The sequence below is a fragment of the Orbicella franksi genome, chromosome 12, assembly GCF_964199315.1.
Source record: "Orbicella franksi chromosome 12, jaOrbFran1.1, whole genome shotgun sequence".
NCBI lineage: Eukaryota > Metazoa > Cnidaria > Anthozoa > Scleractinia > Merulinidae > Orbicella > Orbicella franksi.
In genome coordinates, this window is record NC_138156.1 from 20048389 (window position 1) to 20070054 (window position 21666).

At 38.0% G+C, this 21666-nt stretch overlaps 2 protein-coding genes across 2 annotated transcripts; one reads left to right on the forward strand and one right to left on the reverse strand.

The window, feature by feature from the left end:
* The first annotated feature begins 3095 nt into the window (after positions 1 to 3095).
* LOC145462543 (uncharacterized) lies at positions 3096 to 8382 on the forward strand. The gene is made up of 2 exons (XM_081446080.1): positions 3096 to 3159; positions 5519 to 8382. Exon 2 carries the CDS (start codon positions 5555 to 5557, stop codon positions 7577 to 7579), a length of 2025 nt encoding a protein of 674 aa, XP_081302206.1. The 5' UTR covers positions 3096 to 3159; positions 5519 to 5554; the 3' UTR covers positions 7580 to 8382.
* A 1859-nt stretch (positions 8383 to 10241) lies between these two features.
* LOC145462547 (uncharacterized) lies at positions 10242 to 20437 on the reverse strand. Its single transcript, XM_081446087.1, has 2 exons — positions 16210 to 20437; positions 10242 to 13059 (listed from the first exon to the last, which is right to left on the reverse strand). Exon 2 carries the CDS (start codon positions 13035 to 13037, stop codon positions 11073 to 11075), a length of 1965 nt encoding a protein of 654 aa, XP_081302213.1. The 5' UTR covers positions 13038 to 13059; positions 16210 to 20437; the 3' UTR covers positions 10242 to 11072.
* Between the last annotated feature and the right edge of the window lie 1229 nt (positions 20438 to 21666).

Genomic DNA, 21666 nt, shown 5'->3' on the forward strand with positions numbered 1-21666 from the left:
TCACGGTTGTCACACGTGATTCCCCTGTCGGATATTTCTCTACACGAAGGATAGTTTTATTAAAAAATAACATTCCCACATCGTGAGAATACATGCACCAACATCCCCTGAGAATGTACTCTTCTTCTGATGCATGCACCTACAAATTCCCTTTGCACACCAATTTATAAACACATTGTCGCATGATTATAATAAGGAACAACCTTTACTGCTAAATCTAAGACTTTTTTTGGTCAACACAACTATTGCACACGAGAATGACCATCCATATATAATAATTATCTTCTTAAAAAAAGATTTCTTCTTAATAAACTATGTTACAGAGTTAAAATTTCGCAGCGTTTTAGTAGACTTTAACCAACGATGCCTATCATCTTACAAGCGTATCTCTGTTAACAACTATAACTTATATGTATCAACCTTGATTGAAGGAAAACACTGACCAGAGCAAAGGTCTTGATTACAAATAAAAAAATTGCCACAGTTTTTTTTTTTTGGAAGAGGAGGAGATGGATCTATTTAATTATATAGTAATTTTAGGAAAATCTTTCTTGTGCACTTTTCGATGTAGAGAAACATTACCTTCCTTGAGCCACTTCATGCATAAGAATTTTGGTAATTCAATATGAAACTGAAAAACACATATATTTCAAATCGAATAAAACGAATTTGTTTAAAGAAAAATGGAAGATTTTTCAAGAAGCAATTTTTTAACTGATAATTAAAGTAGACAACGCTAAATCTTAAGTTAAATAAGTATGTAGATAAGAATTGACAAAATCTTTTGTCTTAATTAATTCAATATGGTGTCATTGTTAACTTCTGTGAACCAAACTTTATTCATTCTTCTGTAACTTAATTGTTGAAAAAAGAATTGTAATTGTTATAATTGTGGAGATAAATAAATAAATAACTAAGTAAATAAATAAAATTTAAAACATGGCCATAATTTACTTCTAAAAGGAAGAGAAAATAATATTTATAAAATGAAATGTGCAACTAAGATACATAACCAGCATGCTCCTCTCAACGATGAATTTATGAATTTCTTATTGCAAATTTCACTTCATTACTTGTTTCAATAATTCGCTCTTCAAATGAAAAGTTTAAAATGCAAAATAAGACCTGATTAAATATTTAACGTTTGATTAATCCAATCAATCTTTGAGTATTGGATTGAGTACTGTTTAGAGAGTATAAAAAGAGTGTATTTTGATGATGATAGCACTAGTTCTTAGGAAGGTGTGTTAAATCACCTTATGTTCAACTGTAACCAATATAAAATCAAGTGTATGATTTTCAGTGGTGAAATAGATGACTTAATTCAAAAGACAAGACAGTAGTATCAAACGAAGAAAAGGCGAAGTATATTTCAACGTTCACTCTTTACACAAGAATATTGTTTTTCCGGCCTAGGCTGAATATTCTTAGTTCTCTGCCGATTTTTGGCTGAAAATATTTTTGTAAATATTCTTAGATTAGGACACACAATTGTTCTTGCAGAAATGTTATAATGATCGAACAAACGGCTAGTGTTTTTTTTTTGGCTAGTTTTGTCGTTTAGAGAACAAAGGGAGAATTTTATTTGAATTGGTTCACTTAATAACAAATAATTGTATGGTATTTACAAATTTTTAACACAAAGAATTATATTCTTTTCAAAATCTCAAACTCGGGTTTATTCTAAAATTCTGGTTTATTCAGCCTCGATATTCTAATAAGATAAATGCTTATATGAAAAAAAAGAGTGTCTTACGTTGCGGCATTTATACATCGATTTGTTTACTTCTGAGAGAGTGATTTTCTGAGCCCTAACGATAGTCTTGATTACGCTTCGCACATTCCACGACCAAAAACTAAAATCGTTGTCTGTTTAACAGTTTTTCTAAAAATTGAGCTTTCGGCTACCAGGCTGCAGCCTTTGACGACTAAAACTAAAACGAAACGTGGGAATGAATGAATTTTTGCATTCATTTGTAAACGCAGCCAAATGTGAAAAAAATATGGTAATAAAAATATGGAAGGAAGGCTTATTATCCCAAATGCACAATTAATCGATTGAGAACCTGCCGGTTAATTTCTCGAAGAGCAAACAGTTTACTGTATTAATCTTTCCTTAAGTGATGGAATCGTTCTTCTTCTTCAACCAGGTCGGCAACACAGATGAGGACGGTAAACGAAAGTATAAGAGACTGGGGAAGCCCCGTGTGTTGAGTGCGGCTTTGTTATGATGCCCAAACTAACTTCATTTACGAGGTCATAAAACGGAAATATATCCAAAACCCCTCGCTGGGCTTGACATATGGGCATAAAATCGTATAGCTTCACCGGTATACAGGCGCCTGAGTCTTCTCTAAATTAAAGCTTTCGATGTTCAAGCGAACTTTTCGGAAATCGAAAGTGCGGAGTAAACAGTTTCTTTAGAAGTAATCTTATTAGGCTTTGTTTTGACTGTGACATGCTCCTCTCCTCTCCCCTCATCACTCGGACTTACAACTGTCAGATGTTTGTTGCTTTTCTTTAATACAAGAAAATAGTGAAAGCGCTTCTTTTTTTTTGAATTCCAGAAGACTGCCATAGTCTGGCAATTTCACAGTTAAATCATGATATATTGCACATTTGTTCAATTTGCAAAGTGAACAGGAGAACAGGGAGCGTGTCACAACATAACCTGATCCTATAATGTTATGCAATGTCAATAGGCTCAATTTCCTAGAACCTTGCTAGTGTTTTCTAGGAATCGAGACTGCTACTTCCTGCTTGTTCCGCTTCAAAAGAAGCGTTAATCGCAAGAATCAATAGCTTTATCGAAAGAACATTTCCATACTATTATCCTAACAGCATTAACAACAATCTAAAGGACAGAGCAGTATTGGGGAAAGGTGTGAAAAGAACGACTATATTGAAAGAGTTTTATTTTTGTTTTCATATTTCCAGTCTTTCTAATCTATTTTTATACGGGGATTCCCCACATTTCAGTTTCAGTTCAGAACTACAAATATCCAAATAAGGGGACAGAATCTAGTGCACTCTCCTGAAAGCCGCACAATAAAGTGCATTGTTGGCAGTTTTCTGTCTGCTATTAACCCAAAGCTAGCTGTTTCCCTCGTCTAATTGGAAAGGACGATATACCTAAAAGACAACGCTGTCAGCCTTCAGGTAAATATCATTGCCAATGTGATAACTCTATATTCCTTAGAAGCCAGAGGAAACTTAAATGTACCGCGACGCCATCTTCCTTGTGTCGGTATTGGAGTCGTTTCTCCAAACTTAAAAGTGATCGTCTCGATCCGATCAGGGCCCTCTTTTTATTCTTCATGGCCTGGTCTGTTCTATCAATAGGTATCAAAGAGTAAGTGATTCGTCAGTGATAAGTACTCTTTCCATTGCCATTTCCTGATTACCCAAAATGAACTGTTGAAAATTGCTAATGGTACACAATTCCAAAATTCCAATAAAGCAAAATGCCTGCGTAACTACGTCGAAAGTCAACTCGATGAATTCAAAACTGCAGCAGCATTAAAACGTATTAGAACGCTCCTGGCTCCACATTGATCGTCAGACATAATTGATCGATTCCCGCCACCTCTCTAGAACGCTTTCTCTGATTTATATGAGTCGAACATGTCATGTATATTTATTTAGAAGTTAAAAATTCTTGCAGATTGAAATAATAGTAGACGTCATGTAGAGAGACGTAAATTGAGAGGAGAGGGAAAGAATAATAAGCGGGAGAATGAGCTTCGTGTAATCAGGTTGGGGTGTTGTAAACGGGATTCCGATGGTATCTGTCGTAATGGCCAGATGGCAGACAGTCTCGCAGAGTCTCGTGAATGCTCCCTCTGCCTACCCCTACCTTAGTTAAAATTTTTGATCTCTGAAGAGCTCTCGCTTAGACAATTAGTTACTTGCCGAGTCCCCGACTCGATTCTGTTCGAAGTAGCTGAAGTTAGCTCTTTAGTTACAATATAATTGACTGAATGGACGTTGTTGCACCCTTTCTTTATTTCGTAATTTTACAAGAAGTTTCTCGAAGAACAGTTCTTTTCACAATCTTTTTCTGATTAAGCTTGACTTCACTACAATCGTTTTGGAAGGAGACGAGAGTTTGTTTCATTCCCCTAAAGCCCTCTTTGAAACAAGAATACGTAATAGTCTTACGAGTTTTCCGACGGCAACTGTCAATCATTGTGTTTGTTTGCTTCTTTGAAGAGCAGTTGTTTTACCTAACTATAGCCGACCGATAAGTTCCTCAATTTGATTGGCTGCGGTTTAATTGCCATGCCAACATTGACGTCATTTAAAGTATATTTAGTTTCGGTGTAATGTTCTTGGCTTTGGATCAAGGCCATGGAATCAGTGGTCTATCGTGTTCTTTTCTACAGACATTAGATCCATGCTAGTGATTTTCTCTTTAAAATTCAAAGCACTGCACATACCTCGCTGACACGATGTGACACTAATTTCATTTCCTAAGAAAATGACAGTGACCTGTATCAGTTGTCAAGTAAGGAACTCAAGCAAATTCTAAATGCTTTTACAACGATCAGTCTACATCAATAAATGTATTTTTGTTAGGATTAACAAGATGCAACTATAAGTTCTCTTCTAGCACCCAACGGCACAATAAACTTTAAAGTTGAAACTAGCATTTCTTCGACAGATGAGAAAAAAATCGAATGAGCGATTCTTGAGAAGTTATCCAGTCAAGACGAGGAATTTGCGAACAGGCAATTTTACTGTATTTGAAAATAAGGCTTGGTGCAAAAACCTTTGTTTTATTTGCATATTTACGTAAATGATTTGGTTTATTAATTCCAATGGGTTTGCACCAGTCTCGTTTTAAAACTGAGGGTATGGGGACTCGAAAATGAACTACTTGAATACAACGTGTAGATCATTTTCGAGTCCCATTACCATTGCAATATCAAAGCCGCTTCAAGCGGAACTATCCTCAAGCTACATAAGACAACAAAAATTGTTCAAGGTTCTGCACATTGCAAGAAAAGTACTTAAAATAAGACTTTTCACTGACTTCTGGCATGTAAAATTAGCTGGTGTTTGTTTGGGGTAGAGATGGATGAAAATTAATGACAATCAGCACGGAAAGTTGATATTGATAACTTAATTAAGACTGTTATAGGTAAGGTTTTCAACCCAAGATATGGCGATAATTTTTCGAACAATGGTCATGATGGTTACATTTGATGCTCTTTCAGGATCGACTCTGCTTGTTTTTATTCGCTTTCATACAAACATATCACCACCATTTAATACGCTCTTTCATGGAATGTTCTAACAGTAATCTGCCAAGGCGAATAAATTAGAATCCGAGATTCCTGTGGGACCATCTTGTAATGCGCAGAACGTGTGCGCATTAACCAAGGAAGCTCCTTAAGCCCCGGCACCCAGAAGGAGTGTGATCAGAATTAAAAGCAGTTTCCAAGGTTGACTAACCAAAACCTCACAATCACACAACTTGATTTACTATACTGAGTGGCTTTTTGTCTCTCTGCAGCCACCAAGAGTCGATTGTAACAGTAACAAAGGTCTTATGGCTTATCCTGTTTGTATCACTGTTCCTGAAAACGCTGCTCCGCCCACCGATTGCGAAGCCGACTACATAAAACATGTGGATTATTTGGGGGAAAACGATAACGATTACCGATTCGAGTACAGGAAACTGGAAAGAAGTCTGTTGTTCGAGTACTTAAGACGTACTAATGGGAATGGTTCTTTCCCCGGTAACCTGATGTCTGTCTCTTTCAGTGAACCAATTGTGCAAAACGGGAGTAACAACTTTTGTGTAGGCATTTTGAAGAGGAACATATTTTGCGAAGGACGGCACTATCGTTACCTTGGTCATTCCGACAGTCAGTTCAGGGAGAAAAAGTGCTACTTAATGAACGCGTCGGAAGATGAAATTCATGATCTGTTGGCACGGTTTGATAACTTCGTTAAGATAACAGATGTGAGAAAGCGGGCCAAAAGAATCAGCTTGTTATTCGTTGGATTTGACCATATGCTAAAACTTGCTAGAGAGGATTACAAAGTCGAGCCAGACGTCAAGAGTGGACTTTTTGGAACAAAACCGCACGCTTTTACTAATAGCTGTGGTTTTATGTCAAATGGGTTTACTACTGAGGTGCGACGCCAGCTTGGCCTTAGCTATCCCGAACCTAGCGCCGTCCTAGTAAATTACCAAGGTTTTCAAGGTACGTTGGTGCTGAAAGATGACCCCACAAACGCCCCTCAGGTGCAGCTCCGCCAGTCCATGCAGAAATTCAACATTCCGAACAACGAGGTGCGTCAACATATTCCTTTCATAGGAATCTTGGATTATTCCAAGCCTTACATAAACGGGTACCTTGATACTCGATTGATCATACTTCTTCAGTCCAGAGGGGTGCCAATCAGTTATCTCCAAGCCCTGTATGAGAGCTATCTAGATTTGTTGAGGAAAATACCCGATGACTCCGCGTCCGCTCAATATTTCTTACGCCTGACTGGGAGAGATGCAGGAAATATCAGAAGTGGAATTGATAGACCTACGAGAGAAGTTTTGACGACCATAAAGCGTAACGAGATAAAAGAGATGATCGATCGTAGCTATGTTCTCCCTGCCGAAGACGACGAACCGCCAAGAAGTCCTGTGGTACGTGTCAGGATTTTGGTTCCCAAAGCTAGAGTAGTGTTTGGTGTTTGTGATCCTCACGACAGACTGCAAAAGGGTCAGTGCTACTTCAAACCTACACTGCTAGATGACGAAGCCGGAGAATTTTCCTCTGAAGAACAGATCGTGGTTGCCCGCTACCCATGCTACCATCCTGGAGACATACAAGTTTTGAATTTGACTCACGGGAAGCTTGGATACGAGAACTTGAAGGACTGTCTGGTGTTACCAGGAAAGGACCACGCGTTCGAGAGCTGCGGAGGAGATCTGGGTGGAAGTAAGTTCTTTGTCAGCTGGGATCAACAACTCGTACCAAAAAAAGCCATAAACCCGTGCAGTTATTCACCGACCATAAAGGAATATACATCCGAGGCCTGGGCTAAACTGCGCACTAATGTTAAATGGCTATTCAAGCGGAACCGAGAGAGAAAGAAGAGATGTCGAGAGGAACTGATCGAGTATTTTGCCAACTTTACGGATGACCTGCCTCAAAGGATTGAGAAGACTTATATGAAGCTTGCAGCAACCCATGGCCCATCTTCCAAACAATGCAAACAGCTTAGCAAGATGTCTTACCAAGCCGCCAACCAAACGGTCGATAGAGACGTTTTGTCGCAGAAGTTAGCAATGTTTGAAAAGAATGAGACCACGAGGACCACGAGCTCTGCAGAAGCCTCATCGTCAGAGGGGTCACCTCTTCTTAGAACAGAAGAAGAAGGAGAAGAAGAGCCAGGAGATAGAAATGAAGACGAAGATGAAACAAGTGTGGAGATGACAAATTGTGATGGAACAGGAGCAGTGCGATTTTTTCGCGGCGCACGTCGTAAAACGCCTCAAATGCGTCACGAGGTGCGGAAATTTGAAGAACGAGCAAAAAAGTTTGTCGAAGAAGCATTACAGGAATAAATGTGGGACTTTATCCGTACGAATAAGCTTGCAGGCTAATTAAGCTGTAGCGTGCTGCAAAATCAAAATTTCTCAATAGATCGTTTTAGTTTTCTGTTGTGAACACAGGGAGCACACAATCTCGGCCACGCCTCGTTGACGATTCGCTCATAGAACCTGGGCTCGTAGTCTAATTGTTAAATAGGAACTGGAGTGGAAATTTGGAAGAACAAGAAATGCTGCAGAAACACAAGCCACAGGCGAATGTTTCTACCGCTTTTTTGAATTCTCCCAAACTTTCGCGATGGTCTTTATAACTTGCAAGAAACACGGAGAAAATGCTTTTTATTTCTTTTGGAAGCCAATGTAAGAAAACGAACGGAAAATCACTCGTTTATTTTGATTCTGAAAATGTAAATTTTTTTATATTTTTGCTGGCGCCCTCATTACGTTAACAGCCTTTGACTGGCGCTGTTTTCCTATTGAGTGATAGAGGCACTGTTTTTAGCGCGATTTTTCTTACAAGGTGTTATTTAACTGTAGTTAACAAAGAGGTTCACCATGCGTACATGTATTTATTCTTTTCGTTTATATGAAGAACCGAGATAGGTCTCGAAGGTCTGAAATAATTAATGCTGTTACCGACAATAACCTTAGCTTACAGGAAAGAGGGTTGCTCTTTTTTTAACTTTATGAATTTTGCCAGTAGAAGAGAGGTCATTTTTAGGAATATGTTATGTAATAGAACAATTCTTTCGATTAAAATGTATTCATTTAAAAAACGAAAACTAATCTGAAAATGGAGACAGACAATCTAGAAGAAACTGAAATTTCCATCACGGTGTGCTTTGTATGTCTCCAAACTCGGGGACAATTATATATCTCTTACAAATGTATAATATCATACAAGAAATGCTATGTGACATCATGGCTGTTTACAATCGTACAACAGTCCAATGCAAAACACCTAACTATTTACAATATTTGCCTCATTAGCATAATCAATGCAGTTTCTTGTGGAAGTACAAAAGCATTAGTTCTGAATATTGAAAGGGCACAGCAGATTATCTGTCTCAAGGAATTTGAGCCCGTTGTATTGAACACTTTTTGTGCGACGCGGGTTTAAAAACTTAAAATTTTACAAAGAATATATAACTCATTAGGCGCTTTTGCCGCCCAGAAATTGTGCAGTTTTTTAAGCCAGTTTCTCCTCGAATATCACACGCAAAGAGCCAAAATTTCCACCTGTAATAAAGTTTCAGAAGCTCTTTAAATGTTTGTAGTCAATTAGTGTCTAGTGTGATGCCTTCTCTGCGCAAAATCGTCTGTTAATGAGAACAAATGTAAACAATGACGTCAGCAAAGATTCTCACATACAGTTAGATTGATCATTATATAACCAAACCACTTAGCAGACCATCATGCCCCGCGCGTAAGTTGCACTGAATGTGTTGGCTGCGTTGGCCGTATTTTCAGATCAAAATTTTATTCGTCTGTACTCTTATTGATGATAAAAATGAGCCAATCAGCGCGCGAGAAATTAGACAGTTATTGTAAGAAAGATTTCTCTCAAAGCTACAAGAGATGCGTACGAGTACGACGACTCCAAAGAGCGTCTGTGTTAGCCTCCTATGCAGACGGTTTTTGGTCTTGCCACGCAATCTTCTTTCTCTCCGACCAGAGCGGTTCTTGTACCAGTAGGGTTGGTACTCATTAGAACAAACTCTTCTCCAGGGCTTTTACCTTAGAGATTTGGAAAAGCCCTGGGAATGAGTTTGTTGTTAGAAAAGCGTTCGTGCCCAGGAAAATCCTGAAAACCGTTTTCACGTACGGCTACTCGATTACTGTGCCGATTCAAATTTGAGTGCCCACCTGGTGATGTCCTGTCCGGTGCGGAAGACAGTGAAAACGGGATCGCGCTTGATTGCAAGCCCTTTACAATTTGTGCCATAGAAGATGGCCTGGATGGAGACGGGGTGCAAATGTCAGTTAACAGTTAACATTTTGTCCAATTGTCAGTTGTCAGTGGAATTTTGGGCCATTTGTCAGTTGTCATGATCAGTTGAGTGGCTGTTAATTAATAATTAACTGAAGTCCTAAAACCTCTCCTGGGGCACTTTTAATTCAACCAAAAATTCCGAAAATCTCGAAACGGTGACAAATAAATACCGGGTAAGGAAATTTCGGGGGACAGTTTGCAGAAAATCCGGAAATTGTTGAAATTTTGAAAAGCGAACCATTAAACGGAATTCCGGGAGTACAAAATAACCGCAGACATTTCTATTCTCCCTGAGGCCTGAAGCGCATGGCCTTCAATCGATGATCATGTATCAGATAGTATGAGGGTCAAATTAAAAATGATTTACAATAACAGACTTATAAAGTAATAGTATTTTAATGAATTTCAAACGAATATCAAGGGCTAAAAACCTTTGGTCTGGTGTTAGCAAATCTGACTACAAATGTCAGTTGCCAGTTAAATGTTTGGGTAGTTGTCAGTTATTTTTTTTGCCATTTGTCACTTGTCAGTTAACCCCATCCAGACCCACAGAGAAATAAGAAACGAAAGTCGTTTAAGCATCGTGTTGAAAAGTCTGTAACTCCGTCTTTTTGAGGTGCAAAATTTATCCCACAACACCGTAAACTAACCAAATCTGTTCCAGCCCCAAAGTGAAAATATAACCCTAGAGACTCAAGACCTGATTCAGCATTGTGTGGCCGGGAGCCATTTGAGTACAATGCAGACCAAAACAGCCGTGTTAAAGGACTATTTCAGCCCACTCTGGGACTAATTTCAGCCCGTGGGTCCAAAGATCAAAGTTCTCTCATGTCTCATTTCTATTTTACAATGTTTGATAAAAAGAGATCAATTTCAAATAGTAACAAAGAAAAAAAAAAATTAAAATTAGAGTTTCAGGCATATTAACTCAATTGGAACGGAAATCTCTAGCCTGCGTCGATAAACTGTTGGCGGAATTTCCATTTTATGTTGTTGACCACTGCCCCAGGTCACGTGAACAAACAGGAAATTTTTCTTTTATGACCTCATAGCGGATGAAGTTAATTTCTTAAGGGGCTTCTCTACTCCATAGTAGTTTCGTTTGCTTTTAAGTACTCATCTGAAGTGCCACACGTTGGTTAAAGAAGAAGAAAGAAGTCATCACTTAAGGTAAGATAAATAAAAAGTTTGCTGTTCGAGAAGAAAACGGTAGGTTCTCGATCGATTGATGGTTCATTGGGAATAAACCTTGTACATTTGCATTCCGTTTAGGGATTTTCGTCTCTAATCAGTGACAGATTGTATGTAAACGAGCATACTTAAGTAACGTAATCTTTTGATAGTAACTGTTAATCAAGGTAATCATCCATCACTGTAGGTTATCCATTAATGATACAGTCAGTAACTCGCCGAGTACTAATATGGCGTCTGAATGTTAAACCAAGTGTCTCTTTTTTCTTCTATGGAGCAGGAAATGTTTCTGTACGGTAAAAAGTCATTTCATATAATCATTTTCTAAACTATCTTTTTCCTTTCACCAGCAAATGTTTTAACAAATTTTTCAGCCTCCTTGTTAATAATTTCATGTACCTTGTCTCCATGACAACACTGTGGCCTGTCTCGACGCCAGAAAAGGCGGCGCTGTCTGATGAGTGGAACTTGATCATCTTCATTTTCGTTTCTTTTGTCGTTAATAAGAGGAGATGTTTCACTAAGCATAAATGTATCACGAGGAGGCACTTCACATTTTGCGCGAGGTTCCGCTTTCTTCCACTTCAGCCACTTCTTTTCCAGTGCAATTCTATCTTGGGTCAAATCATTTGCTTGGTAAAGCATCTTACTGAGCTCTCGGCACTCGTTTGATGATGGGCCAAAGGCAGCTGCATACTTCATGTAGGTCGCGTCAATCTTGTCTGTTAAATCATCTTCGTAGGAGGCAAAGTATTCGCGTATTTCTTGTCGGCCTTCTCTATTTCGCCAAGCAGGGCTCAGTTTGGTCTTGGGTAGTTGACAACAGGGTACAAATGCCGCGGCTTTGCGACATCCAGGCGTCCTCTTTGGGGGATAAGCACAGGGGCTTGTTATTTTATTTGGAATGAGTTTCTCATCCCAGCTGACAAAGAACTTGTTTCCACTCAAGTCTCCACCGGAACATTCAAACGCGTGAGGGCGTGGGCCTTTGACGGGCAGAACTAGACAATCCCTCAGGTTCTCGTACCCTTGCTTTTCCTTGGTCATTCTCAGCACACGCACGTCTCCAGGATGGTAACATGGGTCTCGCATCACCACAAACTCCTGGCCAGGGATAAAACCTTCCGTTTCGTCCTCTAACATCGTGGGGTAGAAGTAGCACTCTCCGTACCCCAGTTTCTGGTAAGGATCGGAAACAGCAAACACCAGTCGAGACTTGGGAACCAGAATTCTCGTGTATGCAGCTTTTTCCGTCTCATCCAGTTCTTGTTTTCTCAGACCTTTCAAGTGCTTTTTTGTGGTGCTATCAATGCCTTTGTGTTGAATATCTTGCAGAAGACGGAATTCTCCTTTGCAACGCAGGAAATACTCGGCCTCGGCAGTCTTCCTGCACATGTCTTCTAACAATTCATAGTAGCCTGTCTGCAAGTCGTGTAGATTCTTAGCTGATACTCCTCTATCAGCAAGAAGCATGACCATTCGAGTGTCGAGGTATCCGTTGACGTAAGGGCGGGAATAATCCACAACATCAGCGAAGCTGAACCCTTCAGGCATGTTCTCATCTGGGGTAACAAACTTCTGCATTGAGTTATGGAACAGCACTTTAACGTCTGCCAAATCTTCTTTGAGTACCAGCATACCCTGGATGCCTCGATAGCGGACGTGGACAGCGCTGGGCTGATAATCAAGCTCGAAGATTCGCTGTACTTCGGAAGAGAATTCAGGAGACATAAATCCACATCCATCAGTGAAAGAGTACGTTCTGGTAATACCGCCCGTAATGTCTGCTTGCATTTTGTACTCCTTTGTAGTCAATGGCACGACTTTGTTTAGCGGCGTGAAAAGCATTGCAATATTTCTTGCCCGCTTTCCTAGGTTTTTCTCTTCAAGAAAGTCGCCAAACTTCGCCAAATGCTTGTGAATTTCGTCCTGGGTGGCTCTCATCAAGTAGCAGGATTTTGTCTTCAGTTGTTCATTCGAGTGGCCAAGGAAGAGGTACGTATGTTGACGACAAAATACCCCTCTTTCTAGAACACTTTTGCAGAAGCTGTTCGCTTTGTCAGCTGGCGTGATATCAAACGTCAACTTCATTAGCTTCTGGTTGAGGTCTGGCACCTCACTTTTTCTCAGGTACTCTGTCAGTAAAGTGCTTTCGAGCTTTTCATGATCCACTTTGTAGTCATTTCGACCAGTGCCATGACACTGCACATTTATTATGTAGGTTTCACCTTCTTCGGTCTTTGGTGGGATCGTGGCGGCTAATAGGTCTATGCGCAAATGCCAGGACATTGGAAATCGTAGACTTTATCTCCTGTAAGAAAAGAGATTTAGAATCAGATTTAGGGTTCGCAAGTAAGGCTTTTACTTCGGGTAGAAGAGCACTGTGCGTCGTCGGAATGGAACGCACAGTCACCAAAATTATTCATAATTAAGGTATTGACGAGCAAATTCATGCATGCAAATATTAAAAAAAGTTCTCTTTGCTTTTCTTTTGGAAAAAGTGGAAATATGTCTTTATTCTTAAGTTAACAACTGTGGAAGTGTGGAAATTTGGAAATGTGTCTTGAATACTTAAGTTACCAAGTGTGGAAGTGTAAAAATCTAGAAATGGCTGTTGAATACTTAAGTAACTAACTGTGGAAATCTGGAAATCTGGAAATGTGTCTTGAATATTTAAGGTACCAACCATGGAAGTGTAATAATGTAGAAATGTTTCTTGAATACTTAAGGAACTAACTGTGGAAGTGTGGAAATCTGGAAATGTGTCTTTGATACTTAAGTAACTAACTGTGGAAGTGTGGAAATCTGGAAATGTTTCTTGAATACTTAAGGTACCTAATAAAGAAGTGTGGAAATGTGGTGAAATTGTGGAAATGTCTCCAATACTTAAGTCACCAACCGTGGAAGTGTAAAAATGTAGAAATGTTTCTTGAATACTTTCGTTCCTAATTGTGGAATCTGGAAATGTGGCTTAAATACTTAAGGTACCAACTGTCATTATTGCCTTTCGTTATATTTTTCGGTCTCGTGAAGTGTCACACAATTTCCTTCGCACGCCAATTTATAAACACGTTGTCGCGTGATTATAACAAGGAACAACCTTTACTGCTGAATGTAAGACTTTTATTTGACAAAACAACTATTGCACACGAGAATGACCAGAATGACCATATAATAACTATCTTCTTAAAAAAAGATTTCTTCTTAATAAACTATTTTACAGAGTTGAAATTTCGCAGCATTTTAGTAGACTATAACTAACGATGCCTATCATCTTACAAGCGTATCTCTGTTAACGCAACTATAACTTATACGTATCAACCTTGATTGAAGGGAAACACTGATCGGAGCAAAGACCTTGATTAAAAATAAAAAAAAATAGTCATAATTTTTTTTTTTTGAGGAGGGGATGGATCTATTTAGTTATACAGTAATTTTAGGAAAATCTTTCTTGTGGACTTGTCGACGTAGAGAAACACTGCCTTCCTTGAGCCACTTCATAAGAATTTTGGTAATTAAATATGAAACTGAAAAACACATATATTTCAAATTGAATAAAACGAATTATAAGACAACGCTATTATTAAGGAAAATCGTTAAGGAAAATCGTTAAGTTAAATAAGAATGTAGATAAGAATTGACAAAATCTTTTTCTTAATTAATTCAATATGGTGTCATCGTTAACTACTGTAAACCAAACTTTATTCATTCTTCTGTAACTTAATTGTTGAAAAAAGAATCGTAATCGTTGTAATTGTGGAGATAAATAAATAAATCAATAAATAACTAACTAAATAAAAAAAAAAAATTAAAAATAGCCATAATTTACTTCTTAAGGTAAGAGAAAAAAAATATTTATAAAATAAAATGTGCAACTGAAATACAGGTACTCAGCATGCTCCTTTCAACGATGAATTTATGAATTTCTTACTGAAAATTTCACTTCATTACTTCTTTCAGTAATTCGCTCTTCAAATGAAAAGTTTAAAATACAAATTAAGACCTGATTAAATACTCAACTTTTGATTAATCCAATGAATCTTTGAGTATTGGATTGAGTATATATACTGTTTAGAGAGTGTAAAAAGAGTGTATTTTGATGATGATAGCACTAGTTCTTAGAAAGGTGTGTTAAATCACCTTATGTTCAGCTTTAATCTATATAAAATCAAGTGTATGATTTTCAGAGGTGAAATATATGACTTAATTCAAAAGACAAGACAGTAGTATCAAAGGAAGGAAAGTCGAAGTATATTTCAACGCTCACTCTTTACACAAGGATATTGTTTTTCCGGCCTAGGCTGAATATTCTTATATCTCTGCCGATTTTTTGCTGAAAATATTTTTGGGAATATTCTTAGATTAAGATACACAATTGTTATTGCTGAGATGTTATTATAATCGAGCATACGGCTAGTGTTGTTTTTGGCTAGTTTTGTCGTTTAGAGAAAAGAAGAATTTTATCTGGTTTAGCTAATAACATATAATAATTGTATGGCATTTACAAATTTTTGACACAAAAAATTATATTCTTTTCAAAATCTCATCCTCGCATTTATTCTGAAATTCTGATAAATTCTTATAAACTAGTAGTAATCGTAGATTAAAGAGTGCGTTCGAGTTTTGGTAGGCTTGGTATGTTAAAAAAAAAAAACAAGAATTCTAGGGAAAGCATTTTGTGCCTGAGCTGTTAGGTAGGCGTGAAATTGGTCTCCCTTCAGCAGGAGCCAAAACAAATGAATTGATCGCAAAGCACGTGCATACGAGAGGGTTTGTTCTCGTTTATACATGTATTGTGTAATATTATGCATAAATCTGTGTTTTATACCCAGTCCCTAGTGCGTAGTCTGCAGTCCGCAGTCAGCAGTCCGCAGTCCACAGTGTGTGTTTTATACTGACTGTGTAAATCGACACCAACCATGTTTGTTCCGTGGGTATGCGAGACGACGTGCTTTTAGTACCAAAACTAGGACAATTATTCTTATTCTGGTGGGTGGGTGGGTGGGTGGATAGATAGATAGATTCACAAATCTCGAACTTTTTATGCATTACGCGGTTAGAACTGCATTCTGTCGAACGAAAAAGAGTGTATTGATCTGTATTATGTTGCGCCATTACGTCGATTTGTTTATTTCTGAGAGAGTGACAAAGTCGCATTTTCTGACTCCCTAACGATAGTCTTGATTATGCTTCGCGTATCCACGACTAAAAACTAAAATCGTTGTCTATTTAACAACTGAGCTTTCGGCTACCAGGATGCAGCCTTTGACGAGTAAAACTAAATCGAAACCTGCGAATGAATGAATATTTACATTCATTTGTTAACACAGCCAAGTGTGAAAAAATAACCCAAACGGAATACAAATGTGGAAGAAAGACTTATTTCCGATGTACAATCAATCGATTGAGAACCTGCCGGTTTATTTTTCGAATAGGAAACAGTTTACTGTATTAATCTTACCTTAAGTGATGAAATCGCTCCTCTTCTTCAATCAAGTCGGCAACGAAAGTATTAGAGACTAGGGAAGCCCGTCTGTTCAGTGCAGTTTTGTTTTGATGCCCGGTATAGAGATGTCTGAGTTTTTTCGCTAAATCTTAAGCTTTCGATGTTCAAGCGAAATTCTCGGAAATCGAAAGTGCGTAGTAAACAGTTTCTTTATAGAAGTTACCTTATAGGCTACCTTATAGGTGATCCTGTAGACACATGCTCCTCCCCCCCATCATAGCCAAAGTACTTGACTTACAGCTGGCAGATGTTTGTTGTTTTTCTCTTGCAAAAAATTGTGAAAGCGCTTTTTTTAAATTCAAGAAGACCGCCATGGTCTGGCCTTTCTCAGTTAAATTATGATTTCTTGCACATGTGTTCAGTTGCAAAGTGAACAGGACAACAGACAGCATGTCATAACCTGACCTCATAATAGCAGATGCAATGTCAATAGACTCTCTTTCCTAGAAACTTGCTCGTGTTTTCTAGGAATCGAGACTGCTACTTCCTACTTGTTCCTCGTCGAAAAAAAACTTTAATCGCAAGAATCGATAGCTTTTTTCACAATAACTGTCTAATGTCTCGCGCGCTGATTGGCTCATTTTTATCATCAATAAGAGTACAGACGGATAAAATTTTAATTTATGCAAGCTTTCAAGTTCAACTTTCAGCTGTCAAACTGTCAACTTTTTAACCAATGAGATTTTATGGACTTTTTTAAGTAGGCAATCAAAAAGCGAGAAAAGCTATTGACAATGCTCCCGTCATTTTGAATAAAATTCGCTTATCTTTGTTTACGGCAAGTTTACGGCGTCTTTTCCCCTCATTTATTCCTGGCATTTGACCATTTTGGGGTCTTGTTATTGTAAAAAACAAATTAACGTCAGTTTTTTTTTGTGCGTCTGTCCTCTTATTGATGATAAATTTCGTCATAACATTGTCAAAGTTTACTGCGGAACCGCTCACTTGCGGCTCGTGGTTCCACAGCCACTTTGACAATGTTATGACGCAATTTATCACCTGCCAATGAGATGACAGACGCATAAAAAACTGACGTCAATTTGTTAAATCGAAAGAACACTTTCCAGCATAATATCCTAACAGCAGTAACAACAAGCTAAAGGACAGAGCTGTACAGGCCCGCAAATGATCCCCTTACTGCAGATGATCCCCAAATTGTACCGCAAATTATCCCAGGGGCCCGTTTCTCGAAGGTCCCGAAGAGTTTTCGCACCCGAAAAGCCATAACAAAATCTCGAACCTTATGATTACAGAGCTGTTTTATTCAGAAATTCTTAATGTGACTAGAGGTTCGGTGCATACAAGAAGTTTCAGAAGTATAAACTTCTCCGTTTTTAGATACAGACGAACTAAAAATGGCTTTACGGGCTCCTCCCCCCATCATAGCCAACGTACTTGACTTGCAACTGTCAGATGTTTGTTGGTTTACTCTTGCAGTAGCAGTCTCGATTCCTAGAAATCGAGACTGCTGCGTATTTCTCAGTTAAATTATGATATCTTGCACATGCGTTCAATTGCAAAGTGAACAGGAGAACAGACAGAACAGGAAGCATGTCATAACCTGACCTCATAATATCAGATGCAATGTCAAAAGACTATTTCCTAGAAACTTGCTCGTATTTTCTAGGAATCGAGACTGCTACTTCCTACTTGTTCCTCGGGGGGAATCGATAGCTTTATCGAAAAAAACATTTCTAGCGTAATATCCTAACAGCAGTAACAACAAGCTAAAGGACAAAGCAGTATTGGAGAAAGGCGTGAAAAGAACGATTACATTGCAAGAGTTTAATTTTCATTTCAAGATTTCCAGTCTTTCTAATTTATTTTTATACGGGGATTCCCCACATTTCAGTTTCAGTTCAGAACTACAAATATCCAAATAAGGTGTCAGAATCTAGTGCACTCTCCTGAACGCCGCACAATGAAGTGCATTCCCGGCATTCTTCTGCCTGTGTTATTAACCCAAAGCTAGCTGTTTCCCTCGTCTAATTACAAAGGAGGATATACATAAACGACAAGGGCGAGAGCCCTCAGATAAATATCACGGCCAATATTAGAACTCTATATTCCTTAGAAGCCGCCGGAAGACACCTAAACGTACGACGCCATCTTTCTTGTGTCGGAATTGGAGTCGTTTCGGCAGACTTAAAAGTGATCGTCTCGATCAGGGCCCTCTTTTATTCTTCACTGCAGTCTTGAATTCATCGGTTTGACTTTCGACTTGGCTACGCGAGCATTTCGCTTCACTGGAATTTTGGAATTGCGCACCATAAGCGATATTTTAGCACTTCATTTTGGGTAATCAGGAAATCGTAATGGAAAGAATACTTTTCACTGACGAATCGCTGACCCTTTGAGACCTATTTACATGACAGACCAGGCACAGCATTAAAACGTATTAGAACGCTTCTGGCTCCACATTGATCGTCAGACATAGTTTATTGATTTCCGCCACCCTTCTAGAACTGTGCACTGTGCTTTTTTGGAAAAAGTGGAAATATGTCTTTATTCTTAAGTTACCAACTGTGGAAGAGTGAAAATTTGGAAATGTGTCTTGAATACTTAAGTGACCAGCTGTGGAAGTATAAAAATGTAGAAATGGTTCTTGAATACTTCAGCAACTAACTGTGGAACTGTGGAAAGCTGGAAATGTGTCTTGAATATTTAAGGTACCAATCATGGAAGTGAACTAACTGTGGAAGTATAGAAATCTGGAAATGTTTCTTGAATACTTAAGTAACTAACTGTGGAAGCGTGAAAATCTGAAAATGTTTCTTGACTACATAAGGTACCAAATATGGAAGTGTGGAAATGTGGTGAAATTGTGGAAATGTCTCCAATACTTTAGTTACCAACCGTGGAAGTGTAAAAATGTAGAAATGTTTCTTGAATACTTAAGAACCTAATTGTGGAATCTGGAATTGTGGCTTAAATACTTAAGGTACCAACTTTGTAAATTTGGAGATGTGTCTTACCCCCCACAAGCACCCCACACATTTTTACATATTCTTCAATCACATCCTGATGATGAAATAAGCAATTCATACAAATCAAGAAAATATAAACATTTATTTTGTTTTTTACAGACATTTATTTTTTTTAAACGAGAAACGCGCATTTGGATCATCACTCTTAAGGTGTTCAGCCTCGAAAGGTCCACAGCAGGAGCTTTTGCGGTACCTTTTAGGGTATTGAGCCGGAAAAAATATGACAGATGATAAAATGTGTTGTTTCAGAATTGGTACCGGCCTCTTAAGGTGAATCAAAATTTAAAGCCACGCCCACAAAACAGGATCTTGGTACCTCTTAGGGGTTCTTTTCAAAATTTCCGACGAGCACCTCGGTCCTTATCCCCACAGGGACAAAATCTTCTCTTCAAAAGTTGTGTTTTTTTGTATTTTAGAGGTGTTTGACAGACTGAATGCCGCAAACCGATGATAAAAAAGTATATCCAATAATAAATGACTATGTGTAGTTGCATATTCTCTGATCATCAGTTGCCGTAGCAATATAATATCATGTGCTGATTACGATTGAGGCAGAAATTGAAACAACGAGAGAACTCGAGAAGACAGCCACAGATAGAGAGCAGTGGAAATATCTGGTCGCAGTCTTATGTGCCACTTAGGCACGAAAAGGATATCACTGCGTAAAATAGCGGGTGTCGTGGCCGGAAATCACACGATACGGACCCGTATTCTTCGAGAATACCGACAAATCCAGGAGTACCGTTTTCCAGGAAACGCGACGTGTCCAGTGCGTGCCAGGAACAGTATTTTTCCCGATTCGGGGTGTCAAGGCACGGAAATTTTCCTATTCTTCCTGATTTGTCACAAATAACGGCGCACCGCAGGAAAGCAAAATAGTCGATCAAGTTGAGCATTGTACTTCTCATCTTTACAAAGTCATTGTTGCTTTTCGTTACATTTTCCGGTTTCGTAAAGTGCCACATGGGATTCCCCTATCGGATATTTCACGGTTGTCACACGTGATTCCCCTGTCGGATATTTCTCTAGACGAAGGATAGTTTTATTAACAAATAACATTCCCACATCGTGAGAATACATGCACCAACATCCCCTGAGAATGTACTCTTCTTCTGATGCATGCATCTACAAATTCCCTTTGCGCACCAATTTATAAACACATTGTCGCATGATTATAATAAGGAACAACCTTTACTGCTAAATCTAAGACTTTTTTTGGTCAACACAACTATTGCACACGAGAATGACCATCCACATATAATAATTATCTTCTTAAAAAAAGATTTCTTCTTAATAAACTATGTTACAGAGTTAAAATTTCGCAGCGTTTTAGTAGACTTTAACCAACGATGCCTATCATCTTACAAGCGTATCTCTGTTAACAACTATAACTTATATGTATCAACCTTGATTGAAGGAAAACACTGACCAGAGCAAAGGTCTTGATTACAAATAAAAAAATTGCCACAGTTTTTTTTTTTTGGAAGAGGAGGAGATGGATCTATTTAATTATATAGTAATTTTAGGAAAATCTTTCTTGTGCACTTTTCGATGTAGAGAAACATTACCTTCCTTGAGCCACTTCATGCATAAGAATTTTGGTAATTCAATATGAAACTGAAAAACACATATATTTCAAATCGAATAAAACGAATTTGTTTAAAGAAAAATGGAAGATTTTTCAAGAAGCAATTTTTTAACTGATAATTAAAGTAGACAACGCTAAATCTTAAGTTAAATAAGTATGTAGATAAGAATTGACAAAATCTTTTGTCTTAATTAATTCAATATGGTGTCATTGTTAACTTCTGTGAACCAAACTTTATTCATTCTTCTGTAACTTAATTGTTGAAAAAAGAATTGTAATTGTTATAATTGTGGAGATAAATAAATAACTAACTAAGTAAATAAATAAAATTTAAAACATGGCCATAATTTACTTCTAAAAGGAAGAGAAAATAATATTTATAAAATGAAATGTGCAACTAAGATACATAACCAGCATGCTCCTCTCAACGATGAATTTATGAATTTCTTATTGCAAATTTCACTTCATTACTTGTTTCAGTAATTCGCTCTTCAAATGAAAAGTGTAAAATGCAAAATAAGACCTGATTAAATATTCAACGTTTGATTAATCCAATCAATCTTTGAGTATCGGATTGAGTACTGTTTAGAGAGTATAAAAAGAGTGTATTTTGATGATGATAGCACTAGTTCTTAGGAAGGTGTGTTAAATCACCTTATGTTCAACTGTAATCAATATAAAATCAAGTGTATGATTTTCAGTGGTGAAATAGATGACTTAATTCAAAAGACAAGACAATAGTATCAAAGGCGAAGTATATTTCAACGTTCACTCTTTACACAAGAATATTGTTTTTCCGGCCTAGGCTGAATATTCTTAGTTCTCTGCCGATTTTTG